Source organism: Ictalurus punctatus, chromosome 14 (assembly GCF_001660625.3).
Source record: "Ictalurus punctatus breed USDA103 chromosome 14, Coco_2.0, whole genome shotgun sequence".
NCBI lineage: Eukaryota > Metazoa > Chordata > Actinopteri > Siluriformes > Ictaluridae > Ictalurus > Ictalurus punctatus.
This window is the reverse complement of record NC_030429.2, coordinates 14,097,773-14,118,895: the sequence shown is the minus strand read 5'-3', so window position 1 is coordinate 14,118,895 and position 21,123 is coordinate 14,097,773. Positions and strand designations below refer to the sequence as shown.

General features: G+C 40.5%; 1 protein-coding gene across 2 annotated transcripts in view; it reads right to left on the bottom strand.

Annotated features, from left to right (window-relative positions):
• The window catches only part of trim44 (tripartite motif containing 44), a 66,164-nt gene extending 63,361 nt beyond the window's left edge, over positions 1-2,803 (bottom strand). The window contains exons 1-2 of one of the 2 annotated variants that reach the window (XM_053685743.1): positions 2,586-2,803; positions 1,184-1,282 (exon numbers count right to left, since the gene is read on the bottom strand). In XM_053685743.1, coding sequence (XP_053541718.1) covers positions 1,184-1,191 — 8 coding nt within the window. In that variant the 5' untranslated portion in view covers positions 1,192-1,282; positions 2,586-2,803. The remainder of the gene's footprint in view (positions 1-1,183; positions 1,283-2,585) is intronic. The other variant, XM_017485935.3, reaches the window with a different exon arrangement.
• Positions 2,804-21,123: the final 18,320 nt, after the last annotated feature.

Genomic DNA, 21,123 nt, shown 5'->3' with positions numbered 1-21,123 from the left:
GTCTCATTTACCAACAAAAATCACTGTGAAAGACGATGCAAAACAATTTCGTGCAGTTCTTTTGAACTAAACTAACAGTGTGAAAGCCCCCTAAAGAGTTTTACGCCCATGTCATTGAGATTAGAGTGCTAAGTGTAGTAGGGACCTTCCAAAAGTGGTGTTAGTGTTTGGTTAGGAACATCTCAAGTACAACATAAAATAACACAAGGTTCTACTAGTATGGTGAGATGAGGGTCATGACCACCCCAAAGAGGATTATTTTCCAATACCAGCATGACCCAAAGTGTGTTATTCATCTTACAACACAGCTATTTGTCAATAATTTGTCAACAATTACACTTTTTAGTTTATTAATGAATGCCACATCATGCTTTTTAACCATTTATAGTTTACATTTAATGTTACAGAACCTCTGCAAGATCGTTTAGTGTCTGTTTTCACATATATTATAGCAGCTATAAACAAATATTCTGTCACCAGCCTCTCTTTTTTTTCCTTTCTTGAGAGCTACTGTTCCGACGAATTGAGAGAAACCAGGTGAGGTGGTTTGGTCACATTACAAGATCATATCTCATAGTTGGCTTGCCCTAGGAGCAGTTGAATGTGTGGCTGGGGATTGAGAAGTCTGGACTGATCTTCTCAGGTTTCTGCAACTGCGACCTCCAGCATGGGGTTGGAAATGAAATGAATGAATGAATGAATTTAATTTAAAGACCATAAAATGCAACTTGTAATGTTACTGAGAAACTGGAAAGCTAAATGTCCTCGATCTGAAGACTCTTGAAAATCTACTGAAATTGCTTCACCATAGCAACGATTATATGTTTTTCTTTGTTAAATAAAAGCTTTTTTATATGTTTATTATAAGCCTTAGATTATGTATAATGTCCACCATAAACGTTCTATAGGGGGAAAAATCCAATATTAGAATGAGCTTTTTAACATAAACATACCATTTGAAATACAGCTGGCACTACTATCAGAAAATGAATCAACCCCTTCTGACTTCTAACAGAGCTCTGGTACAAAGATCATTGTTAGACCTTGCTTCATTGGTTGCTGCTTTGGTGTTGGTTTGTGTTTTAACACATTTCAACCTGGATTTAAAGGCACTGGCTGTTCTGATTTGTAGTCGTAATGTGCCTGTGAATAGTGCGTACATGCTCAAGCATGGGTCTCCTACCTAAACATGATGTTATATGGAACTGCTGCATGCAATCAGCTTGTCTCACCACTGTACATCACTGGACACAGTGCGGTCAGTGTGGTCTTTCTGAAATTTCTGTTTTGGTGAAGGGATTGAAAACATCGTTATGAAACTCATTTGTCTCAGAATGGAAACGTTTTGACTAGTCTCCTTGCAATCAATTATTTCTAATTATTTTATGTTTGGAGCTCTCAGAAATAATCAGCAGACGCGTTTAAGTAATGACAATGAACACAACAAGCAACATTCAGGAATTTACTTTAACTCTTGAGGACTGGCCTGAATGTTTCTTTTTACTCTCAGTCTTAAAGTACAGCAGAAATGGTCCTACTGTCGCACAACTGGAAATACTTTAGCTTTTTTGCACATTACAGATAAACCCGTGTGACTATTTCTAAATACTATATAGATAACCATCTAAACTTCAAGAGTTCAAAGAAGGACAGAGTTCAAAGTAGCTACAAAATACAGAGCTGGACAGATTCAGCTATTTTCTTTTTGGCTTCACCTAATCTCATGAGAAATTTAGACAAATTCGTACAAGACAGAGGTTGGATATTGTTGATAAATGGTATGAGTGTTAACCCTGCCCCTCACAGCTACCTACCATAACCTTTCTTAACACAGCTGTTTTTTCATACAACTTGCATCGTGTGATTTGTCATGTGCAAGCACAAACCTGTATGGATATTGAATCGAAGCGCTGAGTATCAGCTGATTTATAACACTGATCTGATACGGACGTCCTCTAGTAACCGAGCCTACAAGTTAAAAGAGTCCGCAAGTTTGCTGTTAAGAGAAACGTCCTGGACGTGCTGGTGATGCGCTTTAAGTTGTGTTCGACTGCAAGATCTGTGTCATGCCAGTCCACACCACACATGTTTATAATATCAAGGGACTGATTTCTGACCAGTATCAGTTTAGATACTGATGGTACTTTACGGGGTTGTCATAATCATGCATTCCTATCTTTATCAGGACATTTGGTAACTCTCTATCACTTTCAGTAACCACTTTATTCTGGTCATGTTTATGGTAGAACTGAAACCAAACCTGGGAGATTTGGTCCTTTTACACACACACACACACACACACACACACACACACACACACACACACACAATAGTCATTACCAAGTGTCTAACGTCATGTCTCGACCTTCTGATGCCCCTGGGACCTTCCTCTCTGTCCCTCTGCAGGACAACACATACATAAAAGAGACATGCTGCTTCACCCTACTTATTCCAATGAACGTCCCCCTCCCTCAAAATCTCTCTCTCTCTCTCTCTCTCTCTCTCTCTCTCTCTCTCTCTCTCTCTCTCACACACACACACACACACACACACACACCATATGCAGCTGGCTGAGTGTAAATTACCTCTAATCCTGTGTGCTCGCCGTGTGACTGAAATAACTACAGTCGAGATTCTTGCTCTTATTATTCTCTCGGTCGGTTTCTGTGTCTCAGCAGTTGAAGTGAAGCTAACACTTCCTTAGCATTGCCTGTGCGTCCTACTGTTCCGGCCTGATTTGCTTTCACTTTCCCGCTGATCTAACTAAAGCCGCTCCACTTCCGTGTTTTGCTCGGGTTTTTTTTTTAACTTCCTGTTTCTTCGGCGACAGACTGAGAGCCATGCCTATACTGCAGAGGGAGTGAGAGAACAAGACATGATGTCATGGTGTCACCACACACACACACACACACACACACACACACACACAAACACACACACACACACACACACACCCACACACACACACAGACAGAGAGAGAGAGAGAACTGAATTGAATAGAGAGAGGGATGGTGGTGCTCCAGCGACAACGCAGCTGGCTTGGCAAAACAACAACAAAAACAACTACAGAGTGATGATTTCACTTAAGAGCTGCTCGTTGGCTTCAATAAAATAGTGACTGTTTTGAACTTTTGGTAAAATTGTCATTTTGAAACCAGAGGAGAAAATGTTGTTCAAAGTAAAACATTTTTTAAAAAAGTTTTAAAATACAATAATAAATCAATAATACAATATCAAAAAAGAAAAAAGTGTGCCAGACATGACCGCCTACAATTTCTGAGCACAATATATTTGTTTTTTTTTAAAAAAAAAAAGAAAAGATTTTATCCTGATTATCAAGCAGATACAAAAAAAGGAAACAGATAAAATACTGTTATTTTAAAATGATATGATGATGGTGGCTTAGTGGTTAACACATTTGCCTTGCACCACCTGGGTTGGGGGTTCAAATCCTGCCTCCTCCCGTGTGTGTGGAGTTTGCATGTTCACCTTGTGCTTTTCCTTCTGATGTTTCCTCAGATTACTCCAGTTTTCTTCCCCAGTCCAAAGACATGCATTGTAGGCTGATTGGCATCTCTAAATTGTCGAATGGGTGTGTGAATGTCTATGCAATTATGCCCTGTGATGGATTGGCACCCTGTCCAGAGTGTCCCCCACCTTGTACCACAAGTCCCCTGGGATAGGCTCCAGGCGTTGTGTAGGATAAGCAGTACAGAAAATGGATGGATGATATGATTTTCTTACAATTATCATTAACCTTCAGTAACCACTTTACTCTGGTCACGGTTGTGGTGGAGCCGAAGCCTATCCAAGGAACACACAGACACATCCCAACTGACCCACTAAAATCAGTTCAGCAGTGCTTTTCCACTATAAGCTGTTGCTGACATTAGAGGTATCATAAAGCTAAATCAATATACTTTTGTGTTTGAGAGAAAGAGAGAGTGTCAGCCCAGAAAAGACAGAGATAAATGATGGACAACAGCTCATGCCATCAGCCTGAGATCAAACTAGCTTTGATGCTCAGTAGATTGCCGATCACAGTTGTGCTTTGAAACTCCCTGAACCCAAAAGAGCAGGAAGGGTATCATCAATTCACTTTAGCTTATTGCACATTTATAAATCAGTATCTGGTAATATTCCAACATAGCCAAGTCTCTTTTCCTTAGAAAGTGTGCCACAGTCAATCTATGTGTAGCATTTCACCAGCAGTCACAACTAATTCTCTGTTTCTGTGCTTGCAAGATGGATTCATTAAGCGCTCTCAATGTCTCCCTCCCCTTTAAGTGCCTACCACATGCCAGTCTTTTTAGGTTACACAAAAGTGTATGACATTAAAGCTGCCTTTATATAACCAATGTGAACACACACATTGCACTTAAATATGACTCACATATTCAGAGGTCAGCCTGCCCCAGGTCCTGTCACGGATAAATAAGTGTTGCCTAATGTCTTCCATCATTTAGTAGAACTACAATAAAATGTCTATTGCCCTGCCAGATGAGTTGTCCTCAGTGAGGCTAAACATGGACAGGCCATCTGAAGAGATTTGTACAAGGTGTAGACAGCTGCTTGCCGCTCTGCCTTGTCCCACCCAGCTGACTGAACTAGCTGACCATCAGAACATTGTCTGATTGAATCAACAAATGTCCATTTCGCAGAACTGATAAAAAAAAAAGTACATAAGGGGACAGATGGACTGCCTCAACACTAGATGGTTGATGTGTTCTGATTTTACCCCAGGGACCACACTGGTGCACTGTTGCACCACAGTGCTCCTCAGACTGTATGGCAAGTATCCGTGATGATTATTTTTCTCTGTTGGGGCGCTGATCATAAGCAGACCCAGTTAGCGTCTACTGCAAGAGTCGGTTCTTACTAAGACAAGAGCATGCCTCTGTTTGTGGTGTTTGGGTTCTAGCCACAGGATGATGAAAACTCACAGCTCCAGCATTCCTAGGGGATTACTGCAATGGCTGCCATTTTCAATCTTAGGGTCCTCAGCAGGAGCTGGTCACACACGTAGCGACCTGTCTGAATCTGAATATCAAGCATATTAATGTCTGCTACACTTGGGCTAGGATTCTCAGTGACACTAGTTTCACACCAATAAACTGTGTGGCCTGTTCTAGTGTTAAGGAGCTCTTTTCTGAGTTCACCATGATATAAAGCATCACAATGTGTGCAAGTAAGGTATCTGGGTCCTGAATGGCCTGCTCCTTGTTGGGGGCACATAGGAGCCAGTCATCTGATTTTGGCAATACCCAGATGCCTCTGGGCTTCAGGCAAGACAAAGCTGCTTGCATAAATCTTGACCCTGTGAAGAGGCTGAAGTGTAGAACTTTGAATTTGAATGCCTATCCTTTGAAGGCAAATTTCAAAAAGCATCAGTGTTCTTGAAAGATCACTGAGAGTATATGAAAACAGATTGTGTGCAAGTCCACAGACATAAACCAGCCCAGTGATTTTATGACATAAATTACATCTGATAACCTTAGCATACAGAAAAGAAGGATCAATAGGAACCAGTTCAAGCCACTCAAATATAGAATTGAATGAAAATCACCATCCTTCTTCTGAGCAAGTAATTATGTTGAGTAGAACCCTTTGCTTTTAACCTTGGGGGTCTACGTTTTTTTTTTCAATCACACCTTGTTGACGGTCTGTCCTACAACATGGTAGGCGCATAAATCTCCCTGCCTAATTCTTGTGTGAAGCTTTTGTGGGTGTTGGAACACAGATCCGGCTTCCAATGACTAAAAGATTTGCATGAAGGGTCCATTTTGGCATGCTGCTTTTTTGATTCTGAGACATGTGGTCTCCTTTCCTGGGCCTCTTTGGGCAGGATCAAAAAGCACATGCCTCAGAGTGCAGACTACAAGGGGTTGATTTGCATATGTCTGGCAGAGTGGATTGTGTTAACCACATGTATCACCATGCGGAAATCAGGTTGGAGGAGAGTCATCCATATAATGGCTTGGGAGTTGCACTACTAGGTGAGAGGTTTCAATCAGCTCTCCCACAGAGGGATTAACTTCTGCAATTGTGAATATTCATTGGACTATAAGAAGGGCTTGGTTGTGGGACATTAGTCTCGGAGCTTCACAGTTTCATCTCCTGAATCATTGATTTCATCTGAGCCATGTCAGTGTACATGTGGGCTGACAGGTTCAAGGCAACAAGAAGACTGAGGGAAAATGGCTGTATGACAGTGGAGACAGTGGAGACAGTGGACAGTGGACAGTTGGGGTGGGGGCAGCAAATTGAACTATTATTGAAATTAATGGAAAACATTTAAATGCATCTACAATATCAGAATGAAAGTGATCAAGTAGTGATTTAGCAGTGATCAAAATGAGAGATTTTACAGGAATTTGGTATCTACATTTCCAAACCACCTCAAATAAGCAATAACACAAATTTCAGGTGAATGGAACATGTTTATAAATTTGTATACAGCATACTGTATTCATAGCATAAAACTGCGATCTGTAAACAGCTTGAAGAGCAGCAAATGACTATTTCTTTCAGCTCAAGCTGCTAATATTACATTTTGTCTTATGTGAAAACTGGTTTGCAAAATGTATTTGTTTTCTCCTAATGCCACAGACAGCTGAGAGCCAAATGGTGCAGTGTGCCACTGCAGTGTTAGTTGGCCAATATTAGACATGGCTTGGCTCTCATCCTTAAACATAATTTAAAAGGGAAGCAAATGGTCCTCTGAGACTGAGATATATAACCTCTCATGTCAGATGAAAGAGTTTAAAACTGTAACTGGAGGATGGGCTCACTCAGTATGGAGCCTGTGTGGTCTTTGGTGAATTATAATCTGCAATAATTCTTGGTGAGAAGCATTTCCCAAGATGATTTCTTAAATACATTCATGTCCTTTATGTCCAGGGATATATGTTTCCACACTGAGACAATAATCAAATAAAAAGGCAGAGAAATCATTTCATCATTAATAACTGCAGCGAGCAAAGCGCGTTACTTGGTTTAAAATGCCCTTCAGGGATCCATCTAAGATCAGTTCCAAGTCAAGTGCTTCAGCCAAAAAAAAAACGCCTCAAAATGGAGAAGTTGAATTTTTTCCAGACTCCTCCCCATGTCTCTACCTTGGAGATGGTTCAGATGTAGTGACTGTGAAGTGCAGTGGGCTGTGGCCTCGTAGCTGTGCTCAGATGAGGGAGCAAAGGGACAGATAAAGCATTCAGGATTCCAGCGTACAGCCATTCCTGTCATTGCTTGAGCTAGTTTAAACACTCCTGGCATTATCAACCCATACATGCAGCTCCATTTCTGCTGTTACTGTGGTTACAATGTCGTGCTTCCAATGTACGTCCATAGATGCCTGCTTCTATCACCACTGCCTGACTTCTATTTCTGGGAACTCGCTTCTTGTTAGTAACAGAAAGCCCATTTGCCATCAATGCCCTATTTTCATATTTTCTGTTCAGCTCTAAATATATGATACAATGCTCAATTAGAGTTTGGTAGTGCTTCTCTGGGAAGCGCTGTCCTGCTAGCTGTTCCCCCTGAGAACTGTAAACTATTTGGATTTATTTAAGGGCGGTTTAGTGTGTGGAAGTTAGATGTTCCATTAAATATTGATTTTGAGGCCCAATAGGGGAATTAGAAAAATTGCTCCTCTCTTGAAAATGATGATATTACAGAAAAGGCAGGCAGCAACTTTGTCCAACGTCATATTTCTAATCATATTTGTTTATTTGTACTTTAGTGCATATTTCTAGTTAACTGCATCCTTCATGATGAAAGAAAATAACATAGGACATAGCCCAAACATAGGCATAGATCTAGATCACAACCATCCTGCCGGAACACTGCAGTTAACTTGACATAAAAGCGCCAATACTTTTATATCTGTGATTCATCTTTGGCAGGCAGACCCTGGCTTGCTGCTAAGTGCTGCTGTGTTGTATTATAAAGGGCTCAGCTACCTTGGGACAGCACCCAGATGCAGAGATTTACTGCCAAAGTCTCCTGTTTAGTCTCTGTGTTTGTTGGCTAGGGGAAACAGTGTGACTGTGTGTGCTTTTTTGGCAAATTAATAAGGGACATACTTTTATTCTGACACATAGACTACACACAGCTGTTTGCCTGTTTGTTTCTCCCAAATTTTCCTCCACACCCTGTCATTCAGACTGCATGCCACACACACACACACACACACACACACACACACACACACACACACACACACACACACACACACACACACACACACACACACAGTCACAGAGAAGTAGTGTATACCCTATTGACAGCTCTATATTGAGCAGAATATGTAATAATCTGTGTTGCTTGAGTCTGCATCTCAGCAGTTTGGAGGAGAAAAGGGCATTACATCAGAGTGCAGATTAGAACCAGTCTGCCTTTTGCCTATAACAATAACAGTCTTTCTAACATCTTCCAGGCAGAACACCACTATTTTGCACAGCTGTGATGGTTTGAGGCCAATGCTGCAGTTTCCCCCCAAAATAGTTCATATTCGTATTTGGATATACTGTACTGTGATGGCTGAGAGAGTTTTATGGAGCAAATGAAATATCAGGGCATGGAAGCATTAAGGAAGGAACACAATTATGTTAAACCAAAAGAAAACTAAATCCCCCCAACACCCCCCCCCCCCCCCACCCCCGCCCCCCGGAAAAAAAAAAACCCCTGCAAAATTCTGTAATTGTGGAAGCACTCAAATGTAAGGCCCTAAAAGTATGCAAATGCATTTGAGGTCAATGCAAGTGGCCCTGGCCACCAGCAGTGTTTCAGCTATGTTTCTGCCTAAAATGGCTGATTCTATCTTGATATTAGAACATTAATGTCATTATGAACATTAATAACATTAGCGATATTAGAATTCAATACAAAATTAAGGTGAGGGGCACAGTGGCTTAGTGGGTAGCACATTTGCCTCCCACCACAGGGGTTGGGGATTTGATTCCCACCTCTGCCCTGGTGCCGTGGTTTGGGAAGAATCCCCTGCAGTGACTTGGTAAGAATCTGGTGCAGTTATTTGGTAAGGATCTGGTGCAGTTATTTGGTAAGAATCGGGTGCATTTATTTGGTAAAGAATCCCCTGCAGTAATTTATTAAAGAATCCCTTGCAGTGATTTGGTAAGAATCTTTTGCAGTGATTTAGTAAAGAATCCCCTGCAGTGATTTGGTAAGAATCTTTGCAGTGATTTAGTAAAGAATCCCCTGCAGTGATTTAGTAAATAATCCCCTGCAGTGATTTAGTAAAGAATCCCCTGCAGTGATTTGGTAAAGAATCCCCTGCAGTGATTTAGTAAAGAATCCCCTGCAGTGATTTAGTAAAGAATCCCCTGCAGTGATTTGGTAAAGAATCCCCTGCAGTGATTTAGTAAAGAATCCCCTGCAGTGATTTGGTAAAGAATCCCCTGCAGTGATTTAGTAAAGAATCCCCTGTAGTGATTAGGTAAAGAATCCCCTGCAGTGATTTGGTAAAGAATCCCCTGCAGTGATTTAGTAAAGAATCCCCTGCAGTGATTTGGTAAAGAATCCCCTGCAGTGATTTAGTAAAGAATCCCCTGCAGTGATTTAGTAAAGAATCCCCTGCAGTGATTTAGTAAAGAATCCCCTGCAGTGATTTAGTAAAGAATCCCCTGCAGTGATTTGGTAAAGAATCCCTTGCAGTGATTTGGTAAGAATCTTTTGTAGTAATTTAGTAAAGAATCCCCTGCAGTGATTTGGTAAGAATCTTTGCAGTGATTTAGTAAAGAATCGACCTGTAGTGATTTAGTAAAGAATCCCCTGCAGTGATTTAGTAAAGAATCCCCTGTAGTGATTTAGTAAAGAATCCCCTGTAGTGATTTAGTAAAGAATCCCCTGCAGTGATTTAGTAAAGAATCCCCTGTAGTGATTTAGTAAAGAATTCCCTGCAGTCATTTGGTAAGAGTCTAATGCATTGGTTTGGTAAGAATCAAGTGCAGTCATTCAGTATGGATCCAGTCTGACTTTGACTCAGGACACTATATTTAATAAGTTGATCATTTTTTAATTAATAATGCTACACAAAACCTTCCCCAGGTTACTGTTCACACAAACCCCTCTGTAATTAGTAGGATTGCATTTATATCCATTTTTATCCATTGTTATGAGACCATAAACACAGATTTCCAGATTGGAATAATGTTCAGTGCTTGTACAGTAGCTTATTTGCATGGTGGTCCTATGTGTTTCTGCATTTATTTTGCTGCTTTTTAATTGCTTTATTCGTTGGTTATTCTCTTACCTTTTTTTCTTTGCTCCTTTAACCTGCCGTTGCTGATTAGCTTATTATTGCAGCTAATACTAATAATTGGTTTTATGGTGTTAGTTTCTCTCTCTCTCTCTCTCTCTCTCTCTCTCTCTCTCTCTCTCTCTCTCTCTCTCTCTCTCTCTCCCTCTCCCTCTCACTCTTCTTTTATGCTAATCCTTTGGAGTTAGAATGGATTGGAATGTACACACTCCTACATTTCATCACATAGGTATTGTTAAATGTCTAGACACAGTAAGTAGCCTCAGTGTAGTTTTCTTTCTACAGTTTTCTTTTGCTGTTTCTGGCAGTTATTTTAGCTATTTAAAATACAGTTCCCTGTTCTCAATAATATTATATTCACAAACAAATTCTTGACTGTATTTCTTTTGTTGTTTGAATATTTCATTGGTTTGCAAGTCTCAGTGTAGTGTTTTTGTCATTGTAATAAAGTCTTTATCCATAATTCCAAACCTCTGCCAGGGTATCATGTTCCACAAGTCCATACCATCCTTCCAACCCTAAATCTTGTTATTGTTCTCACTTGCAAAATAGACCTTAGCAACTCCTTTGGGAATGTAACATCAAGCCTTTCCGACTATGAGAATTAAGTCTATATGATTAGTTTTCTCTAATATATATATTATTCTATTTTAAACAGAATGCCACCATTTATCTCATTAAATACTGCTAGTTTCATGTGGAACAGTGGTTCTACAAACACTGGATAAGTACCAGGGGCTGTGAGAATCACCTGGATAACCAAATTGTTATAAGAATGGAACTACTGCACTCTTGTTACTGTGAGGGGTAACTTTAATGTGTCCTGAAATTCCTGCTCTTTGGTGAGGGCACACTGCAACCAGTGATCCAAGTATGTCAGTAGCCTAATACTCTAGCCATTATGGGAGACATGCCGTTAATGAGAAGCCAAATTCTAAAACATTAAACTGGAACACCTGTCCTCGGAAGGCAAGGGTTAAAAAGCATTTGTGCTCTGGGGTGATGGGACCATTCCAGTTCCACCAATGTGATCTATGGTTGCATGGCATATGATTTTAACAGATAGAAGGAGGTGGATTTTAAGAACCAGTTCTCGAAGCAAGAATTGGGTAACAACCATCCTTCTTTTGAAAGAGAAAGTATGTTGAACCATTTGTTCTGAACAGTGGAATCTACCCGTTTGAGCGTGCCTCTGTCAAAGAGAAAATTAACTTCAGATGTTAACTTCAGGATCAAACGGTGATGAGACCCTGAGGCTTGAGAATGTTTGGAGCCAACAGCAGTACCAGAGCTTGTAAAGGCTCTTGCACAGATATCTCCATGTGGTGTACATGTGGTTGGACATGTGAATGAGAAGAAAAAGAAAGGAAAAAATAGCTGTATCACAGCGATACAACACTGTGACCTTGCTGAAGGCCTGGGAATGCGTGAGCACATGGACAAGAAGATATCCAGGTGATTCTCACTGACCCTGCTGGTTGGAAGAGCTGAAACTGAATCATATTGTTATGCTTTAGTTTAGTGTTGCTTCCAAACATATTGGTTTTTGAAGCAAAATATAAATCTGATCCAGAAACAGCCTGTTCATGGAGTGGAGATGTAGCATTACTGTTTTCCCTTCCCTCCTACAGACATCTAGCACTTTGGATGTACTCACCTTTAGAGTGAACTCTTGTTCCACTTAAAGAATATCCATATACCACCTCGTACTATGTATTTAGAGCGAGAACTGAGTGTAGGTGGTTTAAAAAAAACCCCGGCAAAACAGTGTCTTTTTTGTAGGAAAAGACAACACAATCATTTTTTAACCTGTGTTGTATAATGCTGATGTCTGAGGTTTTGACAGTATTCTATGAGCAATTTGAAGGTCAAAAATAAAGGACAAAGTGCTTCTTTTATATTTGCCAAGCCTTGAGCACTGACAGAAGAAGTGTAAGTTATGTGTATGAATTAAGTGATGGGATTTTGTGAGTGTGAGAGAAGAGGAGGGAAGGTGGTACAGCGTAAAGATTGAATGAGATTGAATTTCATTCCACAGAGAAAGACACAAAAGGATGAAAAGCTGACCTGTCTCTGTGTCCTTCTCAATTTGAGTTCAATATCAACTTCTAAAACTACTGTGTGTAGTGACAGAGCACTGTGCAGATTTAGCTATAAAGACTGTGTGTGTGTGTGTGTGTGTGTGTGTGTGTGTGTGTGTGTCTGTGTCTGTGTCTGTCTATGTTTGCCAGCTGTGGCTCATCTTTTAAAGAGAAAACAACTTGGAACAAAAGCAGATTATGAGATTATGTGATACGCACCCAGAATAAATGAATAAAACAAATAATACATAGGCAGAAATGAGTTGTGATCCATTCAGTGGTCACAGTGGATCTGTGGATTTTCTCTGAGACTGCTTAGCTAGAATCAGTACGGACAAAGACACTGAAGTATGATGATGTGTGCCAGCTGTGTAATTTGTTCCAGATGATAAAAGGACTGAGAGTGAGTCTGAACATTTTCATTGAAATTCAAGGGAACATCACCTGTCTGGCTTAAGGCCCAAATGGATATGCAAGTGCACTTCTTGAGTGTAAGCTGCTTAAGTGTATTTGCATTGTATACAATGTGTTACCTTCTGACAGCGAGACAGGTGAGTATGTATATGTGGGTGTGTTCCACTGCACATTCAAAACAAATAGGAAACAACAAAACTTGGGGTTCTTTTTTTTATAGAAAGTGACTTCCTTATTTCAACGTGTTACAATAATATTAGTTATGATCAATAGGGAAGAAATATTTGTCTGATTGGCTTTTTGGATAACCAGCTTAATGAAGTTGCAATATTAGCAATACATTTAATTTCAATTAAATCTTGACTCAAATTATTGATGAAAATATGATGAAATGAAAATAACACTTTAAGGAATAAAAATATCTTAGTTAGTGGAAGGTTTTCTGATGTTATGGTTCTAGGACCGTTTGGTTCGAGAAATTTCAATGTGTCAAGTTCTCTGAGTGTTCTATGAACATCTTCACATAATAGTTCTAAAGGTTTCCACGGTGTTCCTGAAACATTTAGTTGTACATTTAAAGCATTTGACAGATGCCCTTGTCCAGAGCGATTTACATTGCTGGGAATCCAATGTTTTTAGCCACTGAGCTACCACTGCCCTTGTACTGTAGGAACAGTTGTAGGAACATTAACACTACCATTTCAATGTGCAGTGTTTTTAGGGCAGTGCAGAAACTTTTTGAACGTTAGTGTTTTATTCTCTGGGAAGTTGGAACATTTTATGGTCAGAATGTTTGTTCTGGGATTGTGTTGTAAAAAAATATTGTTTGGTATGCTATTTGTGTGGTGTCCTGTAATGGACTGGTGTACCACCCTACCTCATGTTAAGTCTTCTGACAGGCTTCAGATCCAGAGGTTACTGGTTACTATAGATCAATGAATGAACTTAAACATTTATTTATAGTTTTTTTTTACTGAAAGTACCATTATTGAAGAGGTTGTGCTCAATACAAAAAAGCACAGCACTCTTTAGGTTCAGCTATTTGAGCAGTAGATAGTTTTAGAAACAAACAGTAAAACACACAACCCTCTCACTACAGGTGTAACTAAATAAAAATGAAATAAGACTCCATATCTAGATGTTGCTCATTTCTGTGTTTCATTTGTCACTGTATCTCTGCATGTGTGTGACAAATAGAAGGTGAGCGAGACAGAAGGAGAGAGAAAGATAGTCTTCATTCTGCCCAGCAAAGAAATTTGTCAAGCTTTTCTATTTATATCCAAAAATCTATCATTCATGCTCAGCTGAGAGAGAGAGAGAGAGAGAGAGAGAGAGAGAGAGAGAGAGAGAGAGAGGGAAAGAGAGTGTGTGTGTGTGTGTGTGTGTGTGTGAGAGAGAGAGAGAGAGAGAGAGAGAGAGAGAGAAGGGGGAGAGAGGGAAAGAGGGAGAGAAAGACAGACAAAGAGAGAGAGAGATGGAGAGAGCGGGACAGACAGACAAAGATAGAGACAGAGAGAGAGAGAGATAGAGAGAGAGAGAGAGAGAGAGAGAGAGAGAGAGGCAAAGAGTGTGTGTGTGTGAGAGAGAGAGAGAGAGAGAGAGAGAGAGAGAGAGAAGGGGGAGAGAGGGAGAGAGGGAGAGAAAGACAGACAAAGAGAGAGAGAGATGGAGAGAGCGGGACAGACAGACAAAGATAGAGACAGAGAGAGAGAAAGAGATAGAGAGAGAGAGCGAGAGAGAGAGAGAGAGAGAGAGAGAGAGAGAGAGAGAGAGAGAAGGGCTAACGAGAATGTATATACAGAGGCTGCACCACTCGAGTCAAACAAAGGACATTCAAATGCTACACAAAGCTAACTTTATGAGAAAGGTCACAGAGGTCGTGTTGGAGACACTTTCTCCTAAAAACAACTGGGACTGAAAAGGTTAACATGCATAACGTTCACCAGTTTCCTAAGTTTTGGCTTTTTAACTACTTCATTATCAATCAACACAAATAGTACAACTATAATAGATATGTCATCACATACACACACACACACACACACACACACACACACACACGCACACACACACACACACACACACACACACACACACACACACACACACACACACACACACACACAAAGATACAGACAATCAGACAAATGTGCAGAGAGCTGAGAGAAATTACACCCACACAATAGATCTGCTGCTTTACTCTGTTAACAGCTGTAAAGGTTCTTGTGAAATAAATATCCTGCCATTTAATCTAAGCATTAACAGAGGCTTTGATGTCTGAGTAACTTTAATCATCAGTAAATTTAATTCTGCATACAAAACACAGGCGTGTGGCGTCAGGCTTTGAACTGACACTTTACCATTGCACTGCGATGTTGTCTTTAAAAATAGCAAAGGCAACAGAAAAAAGGAGTGAATGAGCAGCTCCAGCTGTCACATCTACACAGAGGGGAGCCATGGGGGGGGGCATTAATAAAAACAAAGGTTTTCTTTGAAATTGCCTCATCAACTTTCTGTACATCTTTGTTACTCATCAAAATGTCATAAATTGTAGTGTGTGCGTGTGTGTGTGTGTGTGTGTGTGTGTGTGTGTGTGTGTGTGTGTGTGTGCCTATGCGTCCACGCACGTTAGCATGCTTCAGAAATACCTCTGTCAGATCAAGGCAGTAGGATTTATATGAGCACATGAAGGGAAGTGGAGAGATGACTGAGATTATTCACACACACTAAATCCTCTGTCAAAATATATCTACATCCCTTCACACACACACACACACACACACACACACACACACACACACACAAGATACAATTGTTCTTAAAGAGAAATTTTTTTTACTTGGTGGTCACATGTTTTTTGTGAGTTCACATTGGAGGACATAACATGGTGAAATGCACTTTCAAATGTTTTTCACATGTGATCATATATTATTCAACTAAATGTATGGACTTTTTCAGTGAGAGATGTAACAATTTCTGTAGGAAATTATTATAATTTTTTTTATAGTTAAAAAAAAATCTCTTAATTTCAAGACACTTCTGCATGTGGTATAAATTCGACGTATTGATGTCTAGAATTCTGTGACAATATATATGTATGAAATTCAGCAAGAAGGCGAGTAAGGAGAGGAGAGTACACGGGCCTGGAGCAACAATGTCTTGTCTCATATTGTAATCAGATTTTGTCGTTTGTAATTTGCACTGCAGAGACTTGGTGCGAAAATCGGATTGAAGGAATAAATCACATTTGGCCTGCTGTGTGACCAAAATTAGACGGAGGTATGTTTAGATAAGAAGCTCAACAGATCTGAATCCCAAAGGCATTGACTCTGTGTGTGATGATGGCAGCATGAAATTCTGATTGACCATGGAGATCTCATGGCTCTCAATTAAAAGGAGACGACAGAGACAGAGAGGAAAGAAGAGAGGGGGATGGAAGGTTAGATAAACACTACATGGAAAGGGTCATGCCCAGAGAGAGGACTATCACTGAAGCACAAGCAGGCAGCATTCCTGAAAACACACAGCCCAAATCCTCCCATCTGCTTTTCCACCTCTCACACATACCACATAATGTAAAGTGACACAAGTGGACATACAAAACAAACATCACACACAAACACACACACACACACACACACACACACACACACACACACACACACACACACACACACACATACACACACACACAACCTCATTATTTACATCTGCACACCTGCTCATTAATGCAATTACCCAATAAGGCAATCACATGGCAAGTCAAGAGGTTCAGTTAATGTTCCCATCAAACTTCAGCATGGGGATTAAATATGAACTCTGACAACACCGACTGTGGCATCTTTGGTGATGCCAGACAGGCTGGTTTGAATATTTTAGAAACTGCTGATCTCCTGATCACCTCCTGAGATTTTCACATACAGCATCCATCCATTTTCTTTATCGCTTCTCCTACGCAGGGTCACAGGGAGCCTTTCCCAGGGAACTTGCGGCACAAGGCAAGGGACAACCTGGACAAGGTGTCAACGCATCTCAGGGCATAATCACACACACTTCCAAACATCACAGACAGTTTGGAAATGTTAACACAGTAACTCCAATAACCACACCTTACAACAGAAAAGCATCTCAGAACACACTGCGTATATACAGCACACAGAATACACAGAAAACTCGAGTGTTCTGAGGTGGATAAACTACAACAGCAGACGATCACATCGGGTTTCAATCCTACAGTCTACAGTGGGCACAGTCTCACCAAACTGGACTGCTGAAGTTTGGTAAAAGACCAGGCAATGGGTTTTTTTTTTCATTTCAAAACAGTCCAGCCATTTTCCTCTGTCCTCTTTCATCAGCAAGACACTCACAGAACTCATACGCACTGAATGGTTTTTTTGCTTTTCGCATCATTCTGTGTAAATGCTTCAGATTGTTGAGAATCTGAGGAGATCAGCAGTGTCTAAAACAGTCAAACCATTGCTTCTGGCACTAACACCCATGCCACAGTCAAAGCCCCTGAAATCACTGTAACAAACTTCAAAGCTGGGCAAGGAAGAGGCGGGAACTTTCTGAACGTAAACGTAATATTTAATAATAAAAAGAACATAAAACTAGAGATGCCTCGATGTATTGGTCGACAGTTTAAAAACATCCGATGATCAGGGCCGATATATTATATCCTGATATATTATATCCTGTCAATCGAAAGAGGGTGGGAAAGAACATTGATTTCATGCTCTGTGTAAAGATGATGTCTATTGTGTGGAATGATGACAAAACTACAGTTTGTAGTCACTGTAATCTCTGCACTGCTAAAAGTTTTACACCGGATGCTGCAACAGTGAAGTGAGAGTTTCGGCATCCAGTCAATTTTTTTTGCAGAGCTGCTCGCGCTGAATCAAAGCGCCTGTACACCGTTGAAAGATTTAAATGAAAATAGGTTGACAAAAAAGTATATATTGCACAGAAAAATATATTTGTAGAGTAGTGTATTTCATATCCATCCATCCATCCATCCATCTTCTACCGCATACTCCTTTTCAGGGTCACGGGGAACCTGGAGCCTATCCCAGGGAGCATTGTGCACTAGGCGGGGTACACCCTGGACAGTGTGCCAGTCCATTGCAGGGCACAATCACATACACACTCACACACCCATTCATACACTACGGACACTTTGGACGCGCCAATCAGCCTACCATGCATGTCTTTGGACTGGGGGAGGAAACCCCAGAAAATAAGGTTTTTATTTGCATTTCCTTCAGAATTGTGGGATTAATTATTATTAATTATAAGAAGGCATAAAATGCAGAACCACCAAACTATCGGTATCAGTATCGGTATCGGCCGATATCAGTCTGAATAATCGGTTATCAGTATCGGCTGAGAAATATAGCATCGGTATCTCTACATAAAACAAACACACCAATGTAAGTCAAACATAAAGTGCATGCGCATCTCTCTCTCTCTCTCTCTCTCTGGCACTTCCAGCTGCTCCTTTATCATTCTCTCCCACTGATTAAACAACTCAGTGCCAGGCGTGCGTCCTCACAACCTGGCCACTCCCTCCTTCTCCTCCTCGTCACAATCACATTTTATCCATCCCGATGTTCTGTTAATTTGCTTTGCACTGCAGCCACGTGATGGCATGAATGAACAGGTGTACAGCAGTTCCTAATAAACTGGCCAGTGAATGTATATCCACACACTGAGACTAGTAGGGTCCCATTCTAATATCTCACTCCCCCTCTATAGCGCTTGACTCAGCTGCAGGGCTCCAGGATAAATATGAGTACAAAATATGAATTTTCATATCTTTATTCCAGAAATATTTCTCTCTGCAGTAGTGTCACAGCATTTGTCTTATGAAGTAGAAAATGTAGGAGTGAAAAAGCAATAAAACAAAAAAAAGCAATAAAGAAATAGAAAGGGCAAGAAAGTGAAAATAAAATGGGATAAAATTCCCCAGGTGACTGGGTCTGCCTTGTTCCACATGCAGCAGCTGGAGTTTAGATGCAGCTCACGTGGCAAGGAGAGATGTCTTTACAGCCACCTTGTCTGATTATGTCTTACAATCAGCTGATCCATGGAGGTGCTCTCAGCAGCAGTGTTTAAAGAGAGAGAGAGAGAGGAGAGAGAGAGAGTATTCAACATCCCTGGTTGGTAGCTGCTGTATGATATGGGAGAATTGGCTGATGGGTGAGAATTGGCAAGTGACCAAAACTGGGGAGAAAATGGCAGGAAAATTTAAGAAAAATGAAAAGAAAAAGGTTAGATTTCTTGGTTGAATATTTGTGTCAATAGAAGCACCATCTGTATCTCAACCAGTTTAATTTCTATAAAAACAACAACAACAAAAAAGCGCAACCCATTTTTAGTGTATTTATAACAGCGGTATTATCCTATATTCATTTTTCATATGATATCAAAACGTTTTAAAATAATAAAATAAACAGTAGATATATAACAGAAATCTGTCTTGCTTTTATATATAGTAATTCTGCTGCATTTAATAGAAGAATGTTAATCCAAGGGGGGCACAGTGGCTTAGTGGTTAACACATTTGCCTTGCACCTCCACTGTCGGGGGTTCGAGTCCCACCTCCGGCCTGTGTGTGTGGAGTTTGCATGTTCTCCCCGTGATTCAGGGGTTTCTTCCCCAGTCCAAAGACATGCATTGTAGGCTGATTGGCATCTCTAAATGGTCTGTAGTGTGTGAATGGTGTCCAGTAATGGGTTGGCATCCATTCCAGGGTTCCCTGGTATAGGCTCCAGGTTCTCCACAACCCTGTGTAGGATAAGTAGTACAGAAAATAGATGGATGTTAAGCACTTCTGCCATGTTGAACTTATCAATGGTGTGGTGTGCTGAAATGCATTCACTTTAACAGTCATCACTGGCTATGTCTCGATCAGCTCCCTTGTTCCCTAAGTCGTGAATCAGTATATTGTGTACAAGAGTTTGGGCACCCTGGCTCAATACACATTGGCACACTGATAACTCAATTTCTGGCAACACGATTACGTACTCACGTTGTAAAATATCACCAAAAAAAACAAAATACGTTTTATATGTCATATACATTTGTTAGCTTAATCACACACATTTCTGTTCTGGTACGTCAAGCAATATGCTAGTACACTAGCTAGCAGATTTAATTTTTTTAATCATTAAACACTGAAAAGTTGTTTGACTCAAACAAACATATATAAAGTTAAAAATTGTTAACATATGTATATGTAATATGTAATTTGAGATTTACTTGTACAACAACGATAACAAGCTACCTACATTTGTTTTTGGAAGTTGGATGAGAGTCCGTCCACCATGTTTTTTGGAACTGAGAGGCTTCAGAAAACATAACGTTATTTTCAGTAAGGGAGCATAGTGAGCATTGATGCTCCCTGGTTTTTTGCAGGGCATTATCAGATTTTTTAGCAAGCAAATGTTCCAATGCACTGGAAGGATTTTGCGAATTGAGACATCCCTTAAAATGGCTGACTCTCTGATCAGTGCCCTGACTATTAAACTAGGGAACTGGTTGAGACATGCCAGTGTAATTGTTTTAGATTCCATTGTCCTGTTTGGGATTGTTTTTGGTTTTGAATATGTAGTGAGAAAACAGGAAGATCGATAGCATTAAAATGTCTGAAACATCAAAAAGGTCTCCAATGCAGGCTAGCCGTACCTGCCCTCTAACTGGCTTGCTCACCATAAATATTTGCTTTTTGAAATCCGTGGTCACTGATGCCACCCATTTCCTCTGTCTCTGTATCTCTGTGCGGCTTATGGAGCGTTTTTGTATGTGTAGCTTTGGCAAAATCCGAAGCACAAAATACTTCCTCACACTTCGGCAGCTTTTATGTGTTATACAGACCATTGTCTTCTTCACAAAGTAGACCACCACACCCACTATTGTACCATAATAGCTATGTCTCAGAGCCTAAGAAGGCCTGAAAGAGACCTGTGATTCTCAGTGACTCATATCTCCAGCCTCCTGGCTGCCAACTCATTGAAAAGATCCTGACAGGGGGAGATTTAAAGACACGCCAACCTGTCTGAATGTTGTCTTGAATGGACGCACACATTAGCAAGCCCATGCAGGCCTAATCTTCACTGTCTGATTCCTTCTCCCAAGCTGCTATCTTCCTCCCAAAGAATCATCTCTGAGACAAACAAGAAGGATTAGTGCTTGCAGGATCGTAACGTGAACTACTAGACGTGTTCGAGTAGTTAAAGAGCTGTAACACTAAGCTTGTAATCACCTTGCATGTGGCACCACTGTCCTTGTCAAGTGTGCCATTCCTTAGCTAGCAAATTCTGGTTTAAGATATGAGCAGCCTGTGAAGTAGC